This window comes from Melozone crissalis, unplaced genomic scaffold, assembly GCF_028551555.1.
Source record: "Melozone crissalis strain CALT ecotype California unplaced genomic scaffold, PUWL_Pcris_2 ptg000008l_1, whole genome shotgun sequence".
Taxonomy (NCBI): domain Eukaryota; kingdom Metazoa; phylum Chordata; class Aves; order Passeriformes; family Passerellidae; genus Melozone; species Melozone crissalis.
Genome location: NW_026535786.1, coordinates 1,015,166 through 1,038,884, shown reverse-complemented (window position 1 = coordinate 1,038,884; position 23,719 = coordinate 1,015,166). Strand labels below are relative to the sequence as shown.

Here is a 23,719-nt window from a genome sequence, read left to right as displayed (position 1 = left end):
CATTATTGATATAAAGCTAATGAACATTAATTTAGTGTATCTATTAACATGACACAATATTGTTTCTGCAATTACTTTATCTTATTTTCTTTCTGTGTTCTTTTAGAGATCATCTATAGCTGGGTATTTAATGAATTCCCATCTTTTGTGGCAGAAGACAGCAGGCGTTTCATCTCTCAGGAGACAGGCAATCTCTACATTTCCAAGGTGCAAACATCCGATGTTGGCAGCTACATATGCCTGGTGAAAAACACAGTGACAAATGCCAGAGTTTTGAGTCCTCCTACGCCTCTGACACTGAGAAACGATGGTAAGAAAGCATTGTTTCTGGGTACTACGTGGAAAAAAAAAACTAAATAAAAATACTCTAATTAATTTAAGAAACATGATTTTATTATTTTTCAGTATATGCGTGCATTTTCTGTAGAAAATGGCAAAGGGAAGTTGTTCATGGAGGCAATTTCTTTTAGAACATCCAGACCTTGTGAGAATATTTAGCTCTGGGAAGGCTGAAGCGCAAACTGACACCTCTTGGTGTATTTTGTTTAGAACAATTACTCCATCTCGCTCTTCTGATGTTCTGTCACTTACAGAGAGAAGCACATCTCCTTTATAGGCAATGTCTGTTTCCTTAGGGCTCAACTCAGTTGCCTCAACACAAGTGGCTACTGCCACACTGATACTCTCAGGCACCAGGGACATCCACCGGGGACTGGCAAATGTCACATGGGGCAAACAGACCGGCTGCAAGATGCCAGGAGATTATTCATGTGTTTGGCCTCTGTGGTTAAATACAACACAAAAAAGTTTCCTTAAATATGCTGGCAGAAAAAGGAGGAGAATCTTCATCCTTTTCTAGGTGCAGAATATGCCATAGTGTCAGAGGATGACAAAAAGTCTGAGATAGTGCCTTCTTTGCCTCAATCTTAACACCAAAAGCAGTAGTACTCGAGATACCCAACTCCTAGAGCTGGAAGTTAGGGATGGGAACCTGAGTGATACCCCCATAATCCAGGAGGGAATGGTTTGTGATCTGCTGTGCCAATTAGATACTCACAAGTCTATGGGCCTGGATGGGATGCACCCAAAAGGGAGATGGTGAAAGAGTCCACCAAGCCTCTCTCAATTATTTATCAACAGTCCTGATCATCTAGAAAATTCCCATTTCACTGGAAAATAGCAAATATGAGGCCCATCTACAAGAAGGATCAGAAGGACAATCCAAATTCTGGATTCTGCATTTGGGCCACAACAGCCCCAAGCAGTGCCATAGGCTGGGAGCAGAGCAACTGCAAAGCTGCCTAGCAGAAAAGGACCTGGGGGTGCTGGCAAACAGCAGCTGAACATGATCCAGGGTGTGCCCAGGTGGCCAAGAGGGCCGATGGCATCCTGGCCTGGATCAGCCAGGTGTGGCCAGCAGGAGCAGGGCAGGGATTGATTGTCCAGCTGTACTCGGCACTCTTGAGGCCACATCTCAAATTTACATCCTGTTCTGGGCCTCTCAGTTGGAAAGAGGACATTGAGGGCTGGAGTGAGTCCAGAGAAGGGCAGTCAAGCTGCTAAAGGTGTAGAAAACACATCTGATGAGGGGCGGCTGAGGGAGCTGGGGTTGTTTAGCCTGGAGAAAAGGAGGCTCGGGGGAGGGTTTATCACTCTCTACAACTGCCCAAAAGGAGCTTGCAGAGAGATGGTGTCAATCTCTGCCATGTCTCAAAGGAACAGAGAAAATGGCTGTTATTTTCCTTCTTTCCAAGATGTTCTATGTTTGATTATGCTTTCTAGTTCCTCACAACAATTCAGTTCATGTGAATCCACACATACATAAATCAAAGAGAGAAAGAAACTTTTGAGAGCTTTCTTTTATCTTACTTATAAATTTTTCTCAAACAAATGTTAGTCCTATGCTACAAACACATTACAAAATCTGGATTTAAACGCAGATGACTTAGTTTACTAGAGTAAATTTAAAATATGTTCACCAATTAGAATGGAATTAAGTTGCTTTTTTTATCATAGCAAATTTAAATTTCCTTCTGCATAGCAGGTAGCCTCTGCAGCAAAAAGCTGCTCTTTTAATTTATCACTTCCTATTTTCTTTTGCTGGTTTAGTACCTCTGTTAATTATTGAGTTTCAGGTGTTTGTTTAATTTTACTGACTTAACATAGTGAATCCGTATAACATATATTTTTAGTAATTTTTTTTTCAAAATTAAAATGCCCAAACATTGACTGCCTTTTTAATCTGTTTGGACCCTGAAAAAAAATAGAATTTCATTGTCATATTTATTATTCATATCTTACTCTATTTATTCTTTATGATATTTCTTCATGCTTTTATTTGGTTCTGTCTTGTGCAGAAATTCAGCAGATTAATTATCTGTTTTGTACTGACAGTACATAGGTAGACAACCTACTGAAAGAAATTGAGAGAGTAAGTAAGGATAAAGGCAGCAGTCTACATCACTGAGCTAAGAAAAAAATCTATGAAGGAAAACTCTGCAGATTTTTTTTAAATGTCAAGTGGGTAGTAAATACCAGCCTCCAGCAAATTTTTTGTTTCACGGCTGGCTGTCACACCACTGTGATAATCCAACCTTCTGAACTGTGCTGGAGTATTGGGGAAGTGTTTGCACATAGATGAACAACTCCTCAGCAATTTCCCAGTCTCCTGACTCATTTCTTCACACACATGAATTTCTACTAGGCTTCCATGCCTTAATTTTAATCTGTTGGTACTTATGAAAAGCTCCTTTCTTGTCATGGAATTCTTCAGTACTTCTCAGTAAATTGGTTCCTTTCCTGTATGACTGAGCAAGTTTATCAGTGAAGAAACCTCAACTTTCTACCGAACCTTGCCATCTCCATAAACGTACCTTGAAAAAATTGTTAAGGAAAGTACTGATTGCTAAATCATATTATTTGGGACATCTGTCTGGTTCCACCTCCCCCACATAATGCAATAATATGGGCCTCTTGAAAAATATCTGTGATTATAAAAAAAAATTTCCATAAATCATACTGTACTTTTTCATTTTCATACAAATGGCCTTAGGTAATACTGCCTTGTCCATTGACAAATACTAATGGGTCACAACAACCTTTTTAAAGTATGTATTCATTATATGCAAAAATACAAAATAACTGTTGAAAAGTAGTGCTAACTAGTTAAAGAAAATTAAAGTAATTTATGAAGAAAGAAACTACTGTGAATAGACTCCAAGAGGGAAGTGAGAATTTAAAAATGGCATTAAAACAAACATTAAATTACCTGAAAATATACTCAACTCTATGTTTGCTGAGTTGTATTATATATTTTTAAGTATGGGTTTTTAAGCTTTTCTTTGTCATAAAATTACTTGAATTACTTTGAACTTTTCAAATACTCCCTTAGGTTTAAAAATAATACATCTTTCTGAGTTCCAATGGTTGGCATCACAACCGACATTACCCTAAGCAGTCAGCACATTTGTTAGAAACCACAGGAAGAGCTTGTGGTTTTAAACAGCTTTTACAAATAGCTCTACATAAATAAAACAATTTATACAGCCTGTATTCTCCAAACATATATATCATTAACTCCAAAGTACTCTAATTGATTTATTTATATCATTCTTAGATTTTGATGCATATAGAGTACCTATGCCCATGGGACTAGACAGCTGGTGGCAAAGAGCACTTCAGTGACAACACTGGTCTCTATTTATCTATGAGAGAGAAATGGAATAATATCAAGGCATTCTGTCAAACTCTGAAAGACTGTAAGAACTTACTGGGATTTTATTAATCTTTTATTTCTTCTGTGATGTGTCTCAAAGGAGAGCTTAGCTGCTTGATATGAAGCAAATTAAATAAAAACATCAAGAAATCCTTCAATGGATTCTGAATAAAATGAATACCTCATTTGTTCAGATGTCCTTGACAATCAGTCATTTCGTGTAATTCAATTTCACTTCAAGCTGGGTTATAAAAACACCCTAAAATTTTGAGGAGAGAAAAAGTTTTAGGAGGAAATAAAAGAATATGCATCATTTCATTAACTGCCTCTTAATACATTACAAACTTTGAGGAAATATTTGATAACTGTTTACGAATAATAAACAGCTTTGTTAAATTGTATCTTCAGAGGCTTGGATGCTGATTGGAAGCAGTAAATTATCTTCACTCATAAAAACATCTGAAAGTCTTTTCAAAGTAAGGAAATAGAAATCTAGGGAGTATAAACATTTGATTTTCAGCACATAAGAGTTATTTCAAGTTCACACATTTTTATTCCAGTTTTTCTTACTTTTTTATCTTTCTTATTCTTTGGAAAATATGTTAACTTTAACATTATTACTGTACAGTAGTAAATTACGTAATTCTTCATTTTAGCTCTGTGCAGATACTGCATATTAGTTTGCTATGGTGAAATTTCCAGAGTTAAAAAAGAAAAAAACAAAAAGCAAAAGAGCCAACAAACAATGACAATTTCAAAAACTAGAGGATACTTTCTACTATGTTCCATTAGAGCAAATTAGTTTAACCTCCAGATGTTGGTATGTCCGACCAGACATATTCTCATGTAACTGACTTTCAGATTTTTTCCATGTCTTCATAATCAGTGAAGCAGTGAACTGAATTTTGTCTGTCCTCATTCTATTGATTAATGCAATGTGATTTATAGTCTCAAAGGATAGAACTTATAGTTATCAAGGTATTAAGGATGTTAATTTCTAATTTTCCACGATGAAATATGGTCTGCATATGTGTTTTGAGGTTAAACTCTGGGATATGTTGCTTGAACAACAAGCAACAGTTGGTTATCTAAAAATCTGGTTATCTAAAGATCTAAGTTATCTAAAGATCCCTTTACCAGCATGAAGGAAAATTTGAAAGAAATCAGAGCAAATTCCCAAATAATAGAAATCAAGCAATAAAAAATGCCCACTGTAGCATAATAAGATAATAAATAAAGCTAGAACAAAATTTGCAGTTTCACAGACATAGCTATACCCACCCCAGAAGAATGTTGACAGTTGTTAATTAACTGAAACCTAAAATATTTTTTAAAAAATGCTTAAAGATGAAAGGTAGTGGTTTTGACCAATCTTCTTTGCCTTTCTCTGGTTTTTATTTTTATTTTTTTTTAGCTTTTATTAGTGGTCTTGTTCTCTAATGGGGTTATTCATATGGAACTGAATTCTAGAAGACAACAACGTGCACCTGAATTTTAAGAGGACTTCAAAATACGTATTCAGCTGTGACTCAGTTGTGCTATGTTTTGTGGATTTTCCAGTCATATAGGCTTCCTCTTTCACATGGGTTATATTGCAAAGTTTTGCAGTAACATTTTATATTTTAATTGCGTCCATAAAAACTGTATAGAGACTGAGGAACTCTTCTTACTCAGTACTCCAGGGCAGGAATCAAACCTGACGTAATCCTGCTTTGATTTTTTTTTTTTTTCAAGCAGAGACAAACTGTCTGGGCAAAAATCAAGTTTGTCCTTTCGTGGTATACAGAGGTTGATAGGCCTGACAGAGACATGAATGTATGCAAGGTTTGCTCCAGGGGAAGGTTGATAAAATGCCAATGTCCCTGGGCAGCCATTACCTGGTAGTAAATATGTTTCTCCTGTAAAACTGTAGTGAGGTATTTTAATGATGGGACACTCTGGAAACTGAAAATAAAAGTCTTCCTACAATCTCTGCTTTACTCTACTGAAAATGTATTCTGCATGGGTTACAGGTATCTTGTACTTTTTTTCTCTTTTGTTTTGCTATTGTGCCATCCTCCTGCAATGTTGTCAAAATAATAGGATTAAGAAATGTTAGTGTAGTCTTATTTTAATTTTTTAAAAAAATAAAAGAAGGCCATACATATAATAGGATGGGGGAAGGTTGTTGGTTTTGTTTGATGCTTTCTTATTTCCAAAATATTAACTTTTTCTTTTTATTTTATTTATTTATTTATTTATTTATTTAGAAAGTCTGTTCCAGTTAGCAGGAATGGTTCTTAACCTATAGGCACGAAAACATATTGGTAGGCAGAGAGTTTTATAGAGGGCTTCTATTCAATAAACCTCCTACAGAGTGTTTTATAGGAACTGTAGAATAGTTGAAGAACACTCTCAAACAGAACACAACAGTTCAAAGATATCATTTGTAAAATATTTAATCTAAAAATGTAGAGAGACAAAATAACTTGGGATGGTCTTTTGACAATGTAAAAGGGCTGAATCCAGGGATCTATGGGGCTATTACAGGAGGAAAACAGGGAAAGGTTGGGAAAAGTTTGTGTCCCAGGATTCATTGTAGTGCAAGAAGTCTTTCACTGCAAAAGTTTGCATTGAGTTTAGTCTGCTTTTGAGTTCAGTTAAGGTAATTTCTTTACAGGATTCTTAATTGCTAAGTCTTCCCATTGGTTTATAGAAACACTATATGCTTGAAATTCAGTGGTTGCTTTTCTAAATTAGCTAAAAACTTCAAGATTCTAGACATGTACAGTCATGCACATCTTCTGCACTTATGTTTTCTTGTTTTCCTCCTTCTCCTCATGATTTTTGAAACTTGCACAAAGAGTTAACTGATCCATATACAGAATATACAAAGCCTAAAATTACTGAACTTGAAAAAAATGTTCCTCTAAATTTGTCAGGATTAGGAATGACATTGCATTGAACTGTAACTGTTAAGATTTCAGACAGAAGTATGTTGGTAATATTTTAATTCTTGGTGACTAAATTCAAACTTGTGCAAATTGATAACGGAAGTAACCTTTACAGCTGTAAATGGTTTCAGAGTATGAAGAATGGTCCTGAATGTTATGTATCTTTGTGTCTGAGGATCTTAGATAGAAATTCACCAGTGACTGCTGCTTTGCAGTCAGAAAGTATGGCATAATATTCAAGTTGAAATTACTTGTCAGTTTTGAATTCTTTTCAGAGTAGCAAAATAATTTGATTATGAACATCAGGAGTTCTTGAAGTTAAAACTGCAGCAAGTAGGTAGCAGGATGGTTTGTTTCTATTGGGCCTAAAACAATGGGTATTTTGATACTTTTTTTGAGGATATTGAGGAAATAATATGTTCTTTGTTTTGCATGGTTATATGAGCAGTCTCAATTGAAAAAAAATTCCTTATTTAGGAACTTTTTTCCAGTTTATTAGATACAATGAATATTAGAGCAACACTATTACGTGCAGTAGTGTTCTAATTGGTCAGAAGAGAGGGAAATATTCTCTCTGCACATCACAATAGTTTTGACACTTCTGGCACCTGGTTGTAAAGGGAATATTTTGCTTTATTTTGTAAAACAACTTTGCAGGTTGCAAGGAAAAAAGAATTAAGCTTAAGGTCATATTTGAAGTAAAAACTATTATGTCATTTCCTATAGGAAAAATGATATTCCTAGAGAAATTTCATCAGGAAGATAATTACAAACCCCATAAAAATTCGATATTTCTCCTAATCACTCAGATCAAATAAGATTTCCCGGGTTTCTGAATATCTTTTGTGAGTCTGTCCTGGATGAATATCAGGCAATTGGAAAGGAGAAACAATAAACATTGGCCAGTGATGCCTAAAAGAAATCTGCCACATATTTCTTCTTCCAAGTTCAATGTAATCTCATTCCCTGTAAAAACAAAATGGAACAAAAACCCCTATGATTTGGTTTTCATCGAGCCAGGCCTCCCAGGCAAGATGTAGACTATGTAGTGAGTCCATTTTGTTTCTTGATGTGTATGGCTGCTCAGAAAAATTATCAACGTACATAATGAGTGAAAATAATCAGGTTTTCTTGTTTAGATACAATCTGCACATGCACAGATCTTCATATTGGAGTGCTGTGTGCAAGCCACTCACGTTTCCTCACTCATCTTTGAATGTCCAAAGCATGAAGTCTGGTTTCATCTAATACCAGATGTGCTGGATTTAGAAGGAGAAATTAGATGCCATTTTACAAATATTTGGGAAACTGATGAAGTCTAGCTTATCCTCACTGAAACCTTTTTTACACAGAAAAAGATGGCAGACTTGGTCATAGTCTGCTCAACATCTTCAAACACAGGTGAACAGAAATCTCTGCAGCCCAATCTGTACACTAGAAATTTTGGTCTCTCATTTGAAGAATTAAATAGTATACTATTTCCCACATTGCTTATTCTGAGACTATCTCATTGATTTTGTGTTTTTAGAGTTTGGACTCAGTTCCCTTTATTTCGTTCATAAAACATGTTTTCAACTGAAAATTAAGTGCTTTTGGTTCTTTTTGATGTTTAAGAGAGGCATACATTTGTATCTATGACATACATACATTTAAGAGTTATAAATAATTATGTATTTCAAGATAGTAATACTATTTCTAGAAAGGGCTTTCCAGAGTTCAGAGTTCAGTGTAACTGATAAACTAGTGAAATCAAGTATGAGTAAAATATAGATTATAAAGTGGTGAGAGTAAAGTAATGTTTAAACACTTTTTTCTGCTAAATGTGACTTTCTTTCACATTTATTCCTCTAAAATTAGGAACACATGAACATCTTGTCCCTTAGTTTTAAACTACAGTTTATTCCCTGCTTGATTGGATTCATTATTATGTTCTTTCCAGACACTGAATTACCAATTTTTCTTTCATATTAGGATATATTCCAGTAAAGACCTCCTTCCATCCAGTGATATGCAATAAGATTTGCTCTCTAACATACGAAAACAGTGTTGGCACTTTAGCATTAACTCAGTTTAGTGCTTAGTTCAGTGCATTACAGAATGCAATTTCACATGAGCATTTTCAGGGCTTCTCAAATGATAAATTTTTAGCTCAAAACCTGGCTGAGAGATGTTTAAGTGGAAGGAATGCTGAGGACTTTTACTTTCAAACAACAATTCCACAGTAAATTTCTAGGGATTTACAGCAGGTATTGGTCCTTTAGAATAAGATTAAGGGTAGGTGAGTCAATAAATTCTTCCCAGTTCATTCAAAATCTCTGATGCAGACCAGAGACAATGGTGGGTATCATTATTATACTTGAATTAATTCAGTTTGTGCTGTCAATTTACTGTCATTGTAAATTTGTGTATTCAAGGCTCTCCCAAACAAATTTCTGGAGACGTTAAACAGTACTGGTCTTCGAGAAAAGTGCTAAATATTCATTTGCTACAAAGGGACCCATATCTTACACAATCTTAGTTTTCATCGCAGGTTAGAGATAGAAGAAGAAATTATGCATGAACATTCTCTAAGCAAGTTCTTTGGCAAAATTTTCTTGGGCTTAGATACATATTCACACAACAGGTCATCATTACAATGTGGTAGGATACTCAAATTTTGATCTGTAAAATTATTTTAAAATTCTTATACAGCAGAATGGGTTTATCATGCCTCAAGAGGTTTCCCAGAAACTGATAGGAAGATGCAGACTAGTAAGAATCCCAATTAAATTTGTCTTTAGAGCTTTATCCAGGATATAAGAAAACCATGTTAACATTCCTGCACCACCTGATTAAGACTGCGGACATCTTTGTGCAAACCTCTCAGATGAGCATTCTTGGTCGCAGAGCTGGGAAGGTTTTATCATTTGTTAACAATAATGGCAAGTATCAATCCATGCCTAATCTTTCTCCTAGGTTTATCAGACACTTATTCAAGCACTGCCTGTAACCTGTTCCATTCAAAATTAGGCCCCAAAGGAAGTTAAAGAACTATTAGTGAAAGAGTATGTAACAAACACAAATCAGCCTCTACACATCTGAATAAGAGGATGGGTCATGGTTTCTCAGCAGTCAGATTCTTTTTGGCCTCATGAAGGAAAAAGTTCTTATTGTATGAATACTGTGGGTTTTCCACACTCTTCCTCTGAGGTTGTATAAGGCATGGATTGGCAGGCTAAATGAAGAGGTAGATCAGTCCTTTGCAAAGTAATAATGTATGATATCCTGTCTGTAGCTCTTTCTCTTGCTCTTAGCTGAAAGGACTGAAAATCAGAAAGTGATCTTTCTTCTTTATTCCATTCTCCATTCCATTAAATGGCCCCTAGTGGATAAGTAAAGAATTTTAGCAGCAGTAATATCTGTAAATGTTTCAAATTTTATTACTTCTATTCCTGTTATATGTAAGTGCCTCAAAATCAATATTTATCACATTTTTATGTCATCTCTTTTTTTAATACAAAAATGAAATGCAGACATTATGGCTTAGTGTTCATAAGACATTGAGTAGCAGAGTGTAGAACTCAAGTCACAGATTTACAGTAAAATTGGAGGAAAAAACTTGTTAAATAAAACCTCTTATAAAAATTAAACCTGTTTTTCTGAATACTTTTTCCCTGTATTTGGGTTGAAGAATAATTACTTTGTGATAACTGTATCATTGTAAAAAAAATCAGAAGGAGAGCTCTCTTCTATAAATATTGAGGTCCCTTTCTGGCTGGGTGATTAACAAGCCCTTGATTCTATCAAGGTTAAACTGTGCCTGTGTTAACTGTTAATTCCAAGGTTAAACTTTGTCCTGTGATATGCTCAATCCTTTAAATCAGTGTCTTCTTTGGTAATCAGAGGCAGAACAAAGGGGTTATTAGTTTTTAAATCCCCCCCAGCCAAAAAGACCCTGCCTGAAAGGGCGGCAACCCAAACATTGGAAAATTTAAGGTGGAATGACATATTTCAGAATGATAAGACATATTTCAGGGATAAGATTTATTTTAACAAGCAAAGTTTGCCTTTTAAACCCAATTCTAATCCCAGACCAAATTTCAAGATATGGTGAACTGGATTTATTTTGAAGAGCTATGTTTGATATCAATCACAAATTCAGTACTTTTATACCCAGATCTGAACTCAGGTGAACAAGTTTGGGAAGTTGGGACTCTAGCAAAGTAATTAGCCTAAAAAATAATGAATGATTAGGGTCAGACCTTGAAAGGTAAAGGATTTTCAGAAAGTATTTTTTTTTCATGGGAAGGCAGAGCCCAGCAGAATTGAGAAAAGCATCCTATTGCTCTGTAGTGGCCAAACCATGTGAGCTCTGTGATTTGTTAGCCACTTGAAAATCGTATATTATGTTGTTATTCTCTGCTGATCAATTTTATTTATTGTTGTATTTCATGTTTGATAACTGGGTATAAAAAAATGTCTGAGGGGATTTTTTATAGCCCTAGCCAAACCTCTGTAAGGGAGTCATGTATATCGGCCTGAGAGAGATTGATTCCAGTGCACATAGCTCAAAATCTGAATATTTCTTAAAAGTTCAGCTCCCTTTTATCATCTAGCCCAAATGAACAAAAATCTTCATGAAAATGCAGGTGAGGATTGTTTTGCCATCCCTGACTCAAGTGAACAAAAGAAAAGCTAAAAAACTAAAGAGCCTAGAGGCAGCACAGCCATAGCAGAACAATTATAGTGTAATATGGGAAGGTAAGGCCTTAACAATTCCCTTAATATCTATGCAACTCTAATGGCCTTCATGGTCTCAAAGATCATAAATAATAAGGATGAAAAATATCCCTCTGCAATAATAGACTTTTGTTTCCTAATTTTCATAGGGATACCAAGCAATTGCTCAGTAATTTTTATACATTTCCTGCCAGTTGCTACAGGCATGTCTCTTGCTAGGGTAGCAATAACCCAGAAGAACAGGACGTGGTGCAAAGCATCAGTCAATCAGCATTTCGTTAAGAGTATGAAATGATGGCATGACATGCAAAGAGCATTCAGCGTTGTACAGATTGCACTCACTAAAGGGATTTAATGTAAGTTGAAAACATAAGATCTGAAAGACAATATTGCCCCTCAGATGGGTACAGATGTACTGTATTATTTTAAAGGCAAGAATAATTTAATCCTATAGTAAGTTCTGTTTTTATTCAGGGCTAAAAAAAGCAAGTGTTGACTACTGTGTAACAATTCAAGACAATTAGCTTCCAGCACAAAGCCTTACCCAAAAGTAAAACCACCCCATTTTTAATTTCATTGAAACGCAAAACCTGTCAGTGAGTGTGAACAGTCAGCAGGTGTCAGAGATCTAAAAGAAACACCTTAGGAATATAAGGCTCCATTGTAAAACCTAAATGAGCTATTTTCAGCAGTATTCACTACAAAGGAACATAGGAGATTTATCAGAACTGATGCTCTTGTAACTGAAGTTTATATAGAAGAAATTTTAGAGGAAATATTGACACTACAAATAATAATGAGGTTCCAAGGCTGAACTTCTGCATGGAAGGAAGCAGGATGTGCTATTTTCCTTGACTGATGCTTAGGACTAGAAGGAAGGTAGGTAGAAAAGGTGTGGGAGGTTTTCCAAAAAAGGGACTCCTAAGAACATCTAAGGCATGACAGACCACTAGGTCTCACTTCTGTGTCACCTGTGTTGATAGAAAATACGTAAAAAAGGTATGATCATTACGGTTGTATTCAGCACATTATCATACAGTAGTCTTACCACACAGTCATATACCAGCAACACAGATTTAGACCAGGGAAATTGTGCTTAAGTCTGTATACAGCTTTCCTAAAGAGTCTGAGAGAATATGAACAGAAATGGCCAAGCTTCTTGCATTTCACATTGTTCTTTACAGGGTCACCCATCAAAGGTTGTTGAGGAAAATAAATTCTTAGAGGACCTGAAGTACAGCCCTACTTTCAATTAAAAATATATTAGAAAAAAATCTACCATATGAGTACCTAAACTGTTTGGAGAACTGAGAGATTGTCAGTAAGGACTTATCTGAGACTTCACTATTCAACACATAAACTATCTGGTAGCAAAATGAACAGAGAAGTAATAATACTTTACTAGATATTATCAGTAAAGACGTTAGAGTGCCACAGTGTATGAGCATCAGTTCAAGTACAAAACAGCAAATAGAACAGAATTTTGTAAAAAACCCTCAAAAACTCCAAGGAAATAAAGAGTGCAATAGAAAGATCTACATCTTCATTATTGTTCTGTAGTTCTCACCTTCACATCTCAAAGTGAGAGAATGGAATTTGAAGAGGTGCCACATGGGAACTAGGAATGTTTATTAAATATTCTTTTTAAGGAAAGTTTAATGGTCTGGGGTTTTTCAGTCTACTAAAGACATATTTGAGAGGAGATATTATAGATATCCTGTAAAATCATATAATTGGTTAACTGAGATAAGTCAGAAACTAGTATTCATAGTCACAAAAAAATCAGAAAAAAGTAAACAAAGTTACAAGGGGTGTAACTAAATTATTAATTTATTGATGTCTTTCAATCCAGTGGGAATGTATTTTTATGATATATTATACTAGCAATCACTTCAGTCTAGGTTAAGGAAAATTTTAATTAACAATTTTTTGATGGCCTGGCTTTATTTTAATACCCAGGACACATATGGAGGTTTTTCCTATTAAAAAAAGAGGATTCATAAAGCAATGTCAAAACACTGATTTATTCCTGTCTTGGAGGAAATGGGTCAGTATTGCTAGCCCACATAATACTTGCAGGATAATTTTTTTTACAAAGAAATCTGATACCTATAGAATTATTTATAGAATTACATTATTTGAAATAAAAGCATTTAATACTTTCTTTTTCTGTCATCTGATTCACTTATGAGACGCATTTAGATTTTCTAATTAGACTTAAGCCCCTGATGAAACATTCAAATGTATATATGTTCAGACCTCCTCCAGAACCAAGCTTCTTCAGGGGCCTGAGTGACAGTGGGAAAATGAGAGCACAGCCCCACTGGAAACTCCTGAGCCCCACAAGGAACATTTGAAGGCTAGGAATATATGTTTTACAATTTCAGTCTTATGTACTGTGTTTTGCTCTAGCAGGTTGTGGGTTGTTTTTTCATCCATCTCTGCCAACTCTTATTCTCTCAGCTGTAAATCTTGTACTCCTCTACTTCCATGTTTCTTCTTACGCTCATTTCTTTTCTTTCTCACATAAGAGATCTCTTTTCTCTCCTGCCTTTTCATCTCTTGTTCCTTTTTGCTTGGTTTAGAGTCTTTTGGAGAATCTTGACTGATTTTATAGATTTAGATTTGTCTTGTTGTTACTTTTTCAACAAGTCAGATTTTACTCCATTTTCCTCATTTAAAAATCTGAACCATTCTTACTTTTTTAAATACAGCCTTTTGCTCCCGAGTATTTCCTACCCCCATAGCCCAAATTCCATCTAACCAAATACAGCTCTTAGAGTCATATTCTTCTCCTTCCATGCTGATTGTATTTTCTCCAAGTGGCATTAAACACAAATTTCTCACCACACCTTATAAAACATAGCTCCATTTCCTTACTGATTTCTCATTTCCTAAGCTCTTGTGATTTTCCAAAGCTGTCAATCACTCTACACCAAATCTGAGATAACTTTATTGATTTCCACTTCTATATTTTCCCATTCCTGAATGTTTTCCCATTTCCTAGAATGCTATCTTGCAGTACTTAAAGTGCTGTCCTGAAAAGAAATTTTCTTCCAAATTAAAAGTGTCACTGAAAATTACATAGCTGAAATTTTCATGTCTACATATCGGTGTTTGTATGTGTGTACACAAATGCTCCTACATAATTGAGGATTTTTCCCTCAGCTTAGAATGTCCTCAGTCAAACGCAGCACGATATGTTGATTTATTTGTCTAATTGTGAATGTGCTGGTAAACAAAGGTTTGGTCCATGAAAAGTCTCACTCTTCCATTGATTGCCCATGTTAATCTTTGGACATTTAAACATTAGCCCAAGTTTCAAAAAATAAATCTTTTTTTAAAGTTCAATGTTGTGCTGCTGGTAAACTGAAGAGCATTTTAGTGTATGTATACTGCACCTGGGCACAGCACATCAGGTCAAGTGAGGTTATCTCCATCAATTACCAACTTTATTGCTGGCAGATTCAAAAAGCAGGCCATGGGTCTTTCTGTAATAATGGAAAACTGATGATATTTCATATTGTAAACATTCGTTATTTTCCAGGTGCGATGGGGGAATATGAACCAAAAATTGAAGTCCATTTTCCTTACATAGTTACAGCTGCAAGGGGAACTACTGTTAAGATGGAGTGTTTTGCACTTGGAAAGTAAGTAAAGATTGTTTCTAATTAGATATCATTGTTTATTAAGATGAGACATGCCTGAATTGTGGTTCCATTATTTTGCTGGAATTTTTTTTACAGACAGTCCTTACTGCATTCTCAAAATAACCAATTGACTAAGTAGCTGATTATGAACTCCCTGTCCAGCCATTTCTGTGGTCAGGAATTCAGTCAGGTTAACAGTGTCTCTGTCAAAATGAAAAGCACCAATCAAATAAACAAAAAGCAGAAAGGCTTTTTGATTGAAAGTTTTACCACACTCACACCCATTCATTCACAAGAATAGTATAAATCAGTAAATTAGAGTTTGTCCTGTAAAAATGTTGTATTTGGAGAATAAACAAACATTCATAGAGTTTTCTTCTCTGCCCCATATTAGTGATTTATACACAAAGCTAAGAGTGCAATGTCCTGATCATGTCCTAACACATTTTGTGGCAGCTCCCACTCTATAGTTTCTGCCTGACCTAATAGTACTAGTACAGAATGGGTGTTTGCTATTCACGTCAAGGGGTTTTTAGATGTTTGTATGTAAAAGAGTTTAGGGAGAGAAAGGTAAGAGAAACTGAAACTAAAATTACTTCTATACAGTATTGAGATTACAGAATATAGGATGAAAATGATAAGATTTCAGTTTTGTGATGGCAGCTACTATTAGTTACTCAAGTTACTATTAGGATTGTTCCCAAGAATAAGGATGGCAATGTTAGTACACAGACAGACAGAACTAAGAGTCATTTCTAGTGATTCAGAGAGATTCCTTCTTCTTGACATATATGCTGCTAAAAACAGATGTTCTTTCAATGATATTTCTCTAGAGACATTTTAAAACTTCTAACGGGTCGGATTCTTGCCAAAATACCTCATCAAATTCTGTGTGGTGTGTTGAAAACAAACTCACTGTATTGAATTCTTTTCAGCTCCTTTTCATAATGATGTTCTTTCGGACATCTTCCTCCTAGTCTCCAAAGTTATGCTGGTAAAATTCATATACCCTGCCTGCTTTTATAGTCCATAGCTTATCAAAAAACAGGCAAGCTTCTTACAGCCTGGTCTTGATTAAAAAATAAGGGAAGGATTTTTTTGTAAATCCTTTGGAGGAATTTCACAAAACAGTCTGAGAAATACTATATCTTGCATACCATTTCTTCTTATTTACCTAAGGAGGAACAAAACATAGGAGGTTAGGAGTTTTAGGACAATAGTCTGTTTTGCTGAGGATCATTCCTCCAGGTTGTTTAGCAGGTCTGGTTTTCCACAGTGACTTTTCAAAGCCTGTCTCTACTACCTGAGAGGGCTTTTGAATGTTTTATAGCCATTTTGATCTTCATGTGTCACTGGTCACTGGAGTTTTTCTGCTCAGATTTTTCTCTTAACAGTTTCTAATTACTGAGTGGATGATATATGTCTGAAAATTACTTCTTTCTTGCTTTTTTTTTCATATTTGACCAATACTGAGATGCTCTCAGTCTTCAGGTCAACAGAAATTATACACACATAATTGAAGAGAAATGCTGACAAAGTTTTTCAGTTTTATCTATTTAGGTTCAGTGAATTTGATGAAGAAACAGGACATAGCCAAACCAGTCCAAACAATAGCTGAGAGACCACAGCCCACATGGAGGATGCCTATAGCGACAGCAGCTTCTGCAAATTCAGTGCCAACATAAATGTAAGCAGTAGTTTAGAAAAAAACATGTGAGACAAGAATTTTTGTAGGGTAGAACACAAGTCTTATGTTTTAGATAGGAAAAATGAGAATGAAGGACAGGAAAGCAATAAATGGAGAGATTCCCTGAGATGCTGAAATAAATGAGGAACAGAGGCTGATTGCTCCAGGCTCTCTCCTGTCAGAAACACTGCCAAGTCAATATTTGGCAATGAGGCCCTTTTAGACTCTAGGCTATGGTTGAAGAAGTAACTAACATATTACTTCTTATTTTCCTCATTTTGCTGGAATTAAATTACAGTTGCTGACAGATTACAAGTCAACTTCCCAGTGAAAAGGAGGTATGACACACATTGTCCTCTGCAACCATCACTGAAAGGCAAGAAACAGACCTAGTGATACATTCCACCTTCAGCACCATGAGATTTAGTAAACTCTCTCAAAAAGATTCAATCACTATTCAGCAATGAAGGTGAAGATGACAGGAAGGACTTCAATTAGGTTATTTCATTTTTTTTTCACTTGGTGCTAATCTTTAATAAACAAAAAAAATCAAGACTACCTGAATGACCAAGGAATTTAAGGTTACCTAATAAGAACCCATTTGCTGCTATAGTAATGGGCAGCTATTTTTACCATGCACATTCCTTATCTTCTTTTCCCAGCCATTAATGCACAATCAAATCAGCTGAGCTGAAATTGCTTTCAATTTGATATGGTAATAATTACATGAATGACATTTCAGGCACCATTTGAAACCTGGAGGCTGAGGTGAGAAGTAGAAATGCATCAAATTTCCTATTCATTTTCATAATTTTCTTTTTTTGTCCCCATTTCTTGTTCCTAATGCCCTGTAGAGGTTGTTGCTTGTTAGCTTGCCATGGGTCCCATTTGCTAAACTGAAGCAACAACTAATTTGTCCCTTTTTATTTAGTATTCAAACTTGATATTTTGAATTCTTATTGAAAATAACCCTGGGTTTATTACAGTCTTAAAACCAATATGCTGCTGGTTTTCTCATGCTTTAATTTAGCTGTCTGAAATACTCTTCTCTCTCCACTGTAATTGTGAGAATGACAAATGTTCCAGAGAGATTTCCTGAAGTAGGCATTTGGCAAATATTCCAGCAAGATCCTTGTCTTCAGTTACAGATTAATGATTTATTAATAATGTTTATTTAGCACTGTCAGTCACTATGGCTGAAAGAATTGAAGCTCTGAAGCTTTTGTCTTCAAACTAAAGTCAAATATCTTAATTGCTTGACAGAGATAAATTTTTTGAGAAGGATTTTATTCTGACCCAAGCAATATGTAGCTGATTCAGTTACAAGTGAAAATACTATGTTACTGATGCCACTTACAAACAGACTTTGTAGCTGCTAAAAAATTCAAAGCAATGAAGGAGTGAAGTGTCTCAAGATTATCTAATTTGCACTAGACAGAGATTCTTATCATGAGCATCAGTCATTGTCTAAGAAATCACTGCATAAATCAGTGATTTACTGCTGAGGTTTAACAAGACATGAAAAACAGAAGAGCCAAACAAAATTTACTGCATATATATCAGAGTGTGCATATTGCAATTAGTGGCCTTTTGTGCTGGATATATATGCTGGCCCAAGGCTGCTTTTTATAGACATATTCACTGCCACATCTACACAACAACTTATGTTTCAGTGACATCTATATTTGATATATATGTACCTATATATAGTATATAGATATGTTTTCTGCCACCCATTTAAATATGTAGTTTCTATTATAAATATTTGAATTTTCTTTGTTCCCTAACAAATCAGGGGATCATATATTTTAAAAAACCTGCTAAAAAGTCACTGGCAATAACAAGGTATTAACATTTTCCATTTATTTTTAGCTTTCCACCATAGCAAAAATACTTCTTTTTAATTTGCAGAATCACTACATCCTGGTTAGTATTTACAGAAAATGTTGTTAAAATAAATATTTGAAAAGAAAAAGAAAAAAATCTGAATGGAAGAATTCAAAATATCTAAATTAATAAAAATAATTCTAAACAACAATATGTTAATGTTTGCTTTTGAGTAACAACTCTCACTGCTTGTGTCTTCTCTTATTTATAAAAACAAGCTAATTTTTTTGTAAAACTAATAAATGAGCTAGTGGATAATGAGGTTTCTGTTTGTAGTCCACATAATCCTGATTTTTTATGTCCATTTCACTGACAGACCTTAGATTTCTTATGTAAATCAAGAAGACAGATGACCTTGTTCTTCAGAGAAGTTCTGGTGGAGGAGATATCATTTTCCTAGCTGACAGTTTTGTACAAGTTACAGCATTCTTTGCTTTTCCTGCTCCAGAAAAGTAACTTTTCAGACACTGCCTTCTGTGACAGCAGGTTGCCATTTTATTTTTCTCTCAAGTGTTTCTGACTTTGCTTTCAGGAGCATCTAGAGGCCACTGGTCCATTCTTTAATTTCTTTTTTCATGTATTTTATTCAAAGAAATAATTCTGGTGCTTTTGCTTAGCTGCCCATTAGAAAGAGATTAAATTAATGCTGTTGATATGCAAAAGAACTCTAAATTCCATCCCCACTATATGATACATTCATTAATAGGCACTTCGGTGACAGCCATCCCCGCATCCTTCAGCTTTTCCTTACTTATGTCATAAATACTTTTAGCACCATTGTTTTAAATACAGGACTTAAAGGCAGACATAGATGGAAACATGGTTTTTATTTTGAAGCCTCAAAATGAACAAGTTTTCATAGTTTGAGAAATGATACAGGAGTGGTTTGTGCAAGTTGGCATGAAAAGCTGTAAGTTCCTGTCCTCTTCAATGAGCCCAGACCCTTGGCCGCAGAGGAAAGCAAGAAAAGTGCAAGTGTCAGAAACATCTTTATTTTTTTTCCCCTTATTATTCTTTCCGGCATATAACCCTAAGTTGTCTTCTTGCTTCTATATGAATAATTCTACTCAAACTCTTTCACACAGATTTTTAAATTTTAAACTGTGTATTATGCACACACCCTACCTGACCCTCACACTTCAGCTTTTTCCTCAGTGCATTTTTGTTTGTGCATTACACCAGACTTCTACTTTATTTTCCTTATAAAAGTCACATTTCATTGGTTTTCTGGCTCTGTCAGAAAAAAAAAAATTGAATTTGTATTATGATAGTGCCAGCAGCCAATTTTGAGTGAGTAATCATATTTTATTTCTCATTAAAACAAATTACAAGATCTGGGGTATTGAAGTACTTGTAGATTACCAGAGTTTTCAATCTTTGCTCTTAAAATAAGTGCTGTATAGACTGCCAAAAGGATTGTTTTGCTAAAACAAACAAAAAAAGACTTTATGCATCACTTTATTTATACTATGGTTATTTTTAAACCATATAGATCAACACAGAGATATTTGAATCAAAAGCATCAATAAACAACAGTGCTGACAGGCAATTTTTCTACAGGCAACTTTTCTTCAAAGCATTGGCTTGTTTTTCTGCATTTTTGAGAGACTTTTTTATGCCTATGTTATTTCTGTACAATAGTAACATACACATAATATACCAACATTCTTTTTAAATGTTAGGTTATTTCATTTTGGCAATGTCAAAACTATGCTTTCGTTTTGACATATACTTAGTTAATGATAAGAATAATTTAACAATATTTATTTACTTATTTTTGTTACTGAAGTAAAATGAGGCAGTTTTGACAGACGTGTTGTTCATTTTATCATATTTAATATTGCCTTAATAATTCTATTGCTTACTTTGGAAGGGATTTATAGCTCACTTGTAAGCAATCATCCCGTATGTAGTAGGGCTTGCAAGAACTCAGCTGAAAGTCCTTTTAAAAATCTTCCTTTCTAAATGAAATGAAATAAAAAGAAGATAAAGCTATATATAAGTCATACACATTAATGAAATTTATGACTTTTAATCTAAGAAGGATTCAAAAATGTTCTATTGAAATCATGAACTCTGAGTCGATTCAAATTAATAAATGTCTCAAAGTTTTAAATCCATTAAATACAGTAGTTTTGTTACCTTCTGTTCCCGTTTTCCTTTTACTAGACTTTTCTAATTTTTCTAATTGATCTTCAAGCTTTTATTAGAAATGCTATTATTTGTTTCATGGCACTACCAACATTTTCATTGCAGACTATATACCTGTTGTGGATGCACCATCCTGGAAGTGTTTAAGACAAGGTTGAATGGGGCTCTGAGCAACCTGGTCTAAAGGAAGGTGTCCCTGCCCATGCCAGTGGGGCTGGAACGCAATAATCTTTGTTTCCTTCCAACTCAAACAATTCTATTAATCTGTGTAGGGAGAGCTTACTACAAATTTTTCAATATGTGGAAATAAAGGCAGAGTGTTTGGATAAGTCAGTATAATACCTAAGCAAAGATCAGAGCAGCCAAATAAAAAGTCTTTATGGCCTGGTGAAGACCATTTGATTGTAAATGTGGAGAATTGCATGAAGTTTCTGAAGAAGTTATTTTTTGCTGGTGTGGCTCACTAAGCCAATGACATAGGGTAATAGCTGTGAAGCAGTTTTCTAGATATTGCGAATATTTTTGCAGGTACAAAAAGACAGGCCGTGCAAATCCACATTTTAAAGTGCTGTTTCAGTGAGATCTAGAAAATAATGTAATGATGAAGAGAACAATTTCAGAAAAGAGGGTTAAAGACACCCAGGAATGAATCTTTGGTCAGAGGTTTCATAGTACCTGATTCCTTTTTTTCCTCCATCTGCCACATAATTATATGAGATTTTTGGAGGAACAAGAAGTTGATAAAGAGTAGTATTATAATGAGTCACAGATCCAGGTTGCACACTTCTCCATCTAGCACGTGCAGTTATCCATCTGGTCTCTACACGCAGTGAAATAGAAGATTCCAGCATTTCACTATTGTTTCCTAACTTCAAGGGACTGACTTTAACCCTCTCTGCTCTTCAAATCTGTGAAATAAGGCTTTTTACTTTCAGATCACCAGTCAAAACTGTCAGCCAAGACTTCCACATATTTCTCCTTGACTTCTGTCCTCCAGTTGGCTTATCTTGGCAAATCCAGTATTACCTACTGGTCTTGAATGTTTCCAAACAGGTCTTCCAAGATTCTTCCCCCAGACCTGGCAGATGGCATCTCCTTTTAAGAACTGTCAAGAGAACCAGATAAAATGTTCCTGCAATCAGACCCCTTCCCAGTAATCTAGAAATCCTCTCATGAAGATTTTTATTCTGGGATCAGACTATTTTCTAACCTAAGTCTCCTTGTTATCAGCATGAATCCACATCTTGCTTCAGCTCTGGTGTGGTGCTAAAGAGTAGCAAAGCTAGTGTGCTGGTGATACTCAAAATTAGCCTCTGTTAACTGCACTACACTGAAACCCAGGGCATTGACATGAGTGAGCAGTCAAGGCAGCAAGCAGCAGATGAGTATTAGTGGACATAGTCCTGGGAACAGAGCACGCTTCACTAGAGTGTATATATATATATATATATATATATATATATATACACATACATGCGTACAAAATAAAAAAGAGCAACATCTAGGATATAAATCAGGCTTCATTGTTTTTAGAGCTAAGTATGACACTTCTGTTGTCAATGTATTTGGGATATGTCAGCAGCTCTGTGTTTTTTTCTCTGAGGATAAGCTGTCTTTTCCTTGGACAACTGTATGAAGCTTCTCAGGAAGTGAGTGTCTCTTTGCTAAGGATTCTGATAGCTCAAGGAATAGACATTCAGCCCTGGAAGTTGCTTAGTTGTTGTCTTTTGGAAAATATTAAGCTACTTGTGGTTTTCCATGAGCACTAAACAGTCCTTTCCTCTTCCCACAATAATGGTGGCACACAGAAACACCTTTGATATTAAAGGTAACCTGGCATTAAATAAGTCATTTTAGGTGCTATACATCCAGTTCATTGTTGGAAATTGGATTGAAGTATTTAGTCGTTTTCCTACATATAACACAATTACTGTGGGAACAAGGCATGTTAATAATTTAACATTTTCAAGCCTCAAGCTAATTCACATTGTAGAAGTCCACAGGTAGTTATTTACCATCAAAACCAAGGTTTAGCATGATGTTCTATTTTTCATCTACAGGCCACAGAGACATGAATTGTTTGTTTTCTCTTTTTAAAGCAGAGAAACCATGCCATAGAGTATTAATCTGATTTCATTATTTGCCCAAAATGAAACTGCGTGATAGATACAAAAATTTATATAGAAATACCTGAGTTCCATGGGACAAAAAATCAGGCTACTTCACACCAGTTCTCTCTACTGCAAAATATTTTATTAATCCTATCAGATGCCAGATCTGGAAGCTGTGGAAACCACTTTTAAATTTTATTGATGACAAAATACTTGCAAGAAGGAAATAAATACTCTCTGCAGAACATTTGTCAATGTCATAAATAAGGGTTTCTTTTCCCCTCAAGATAAGGTTATGATGAGAGGACATCTCATCTTTTTAAATGCAGACATGACATCTTCAAGTTGAGTTTGTTTATATGACAAAAATAGATCCAGGATTCTCTTTCTCTTTTTTTCCCATTGATAGCACATATTTTTTTATATCAAATATTTATAAGACTTTTATCAATTTCAAGTTAATTTTCAGCTCATGCTGAATAAGTATTTGTGTTATAAGGTGCTAGAGCCAGACTGGATTGTGTTCCTGATTTTCAGGCTGGATTTGTTTCTGTTTTCTTCTAAGTGGACTTGTTCTTAAATAGACTTTGCAATACTGTTACAGATATTGCAATCATTCATAGCAATGTAATAAAGATTTTTCAGTAAATCTCAAGTAGTGCTCCCAGGCCTCATTCTACCTCACTCTAAACCTAAAATTTAAATTTGATTGCTTTTACTGTATGGCATAAGGAAAGTGGGAGAAAAACCTACCAAACTAAGTCCGTATCAGCAGAATTTCATTCTTGAAGAACCAATATTACCAATCTCTTTTCTTTCTCTCTCAGAACCCTTGAAGAAAATTTATAAATGTTACTAAAAACTGT

The 23,719-nt window shown here is 35.0% G+C and overlaps 1 protein-coding gene across 6 annotated transcripts in view; it reads left to right on the top strand.

Annotated features, from left to right (window-relative positions):
* The window catches only part of CNTN5 (contactin 5), a 608,827-nt gene that overhangs the window by 447,194 nt on the left and 137,914 nt on the right, over positions 1 to 23,719 (top strand). For all 6 annotated transcript variants that reach the window (XM_054269695.1, XM_054269698.1, XM_054269699.1 and 3 more), the window contains 2 exons: positions 107 to 310; positions 14,915 to 15,017. In XM_054269695.1, coding sequence (XP_054125670.1) covers positions 107 to 310; positions 14,915 to 15,017 — 307 coding nt within the window. The remainder of the gene's footprint in view (positions 1 to 106; positions 311 to 14,914; positions 15,018 to 23,719) is intronic.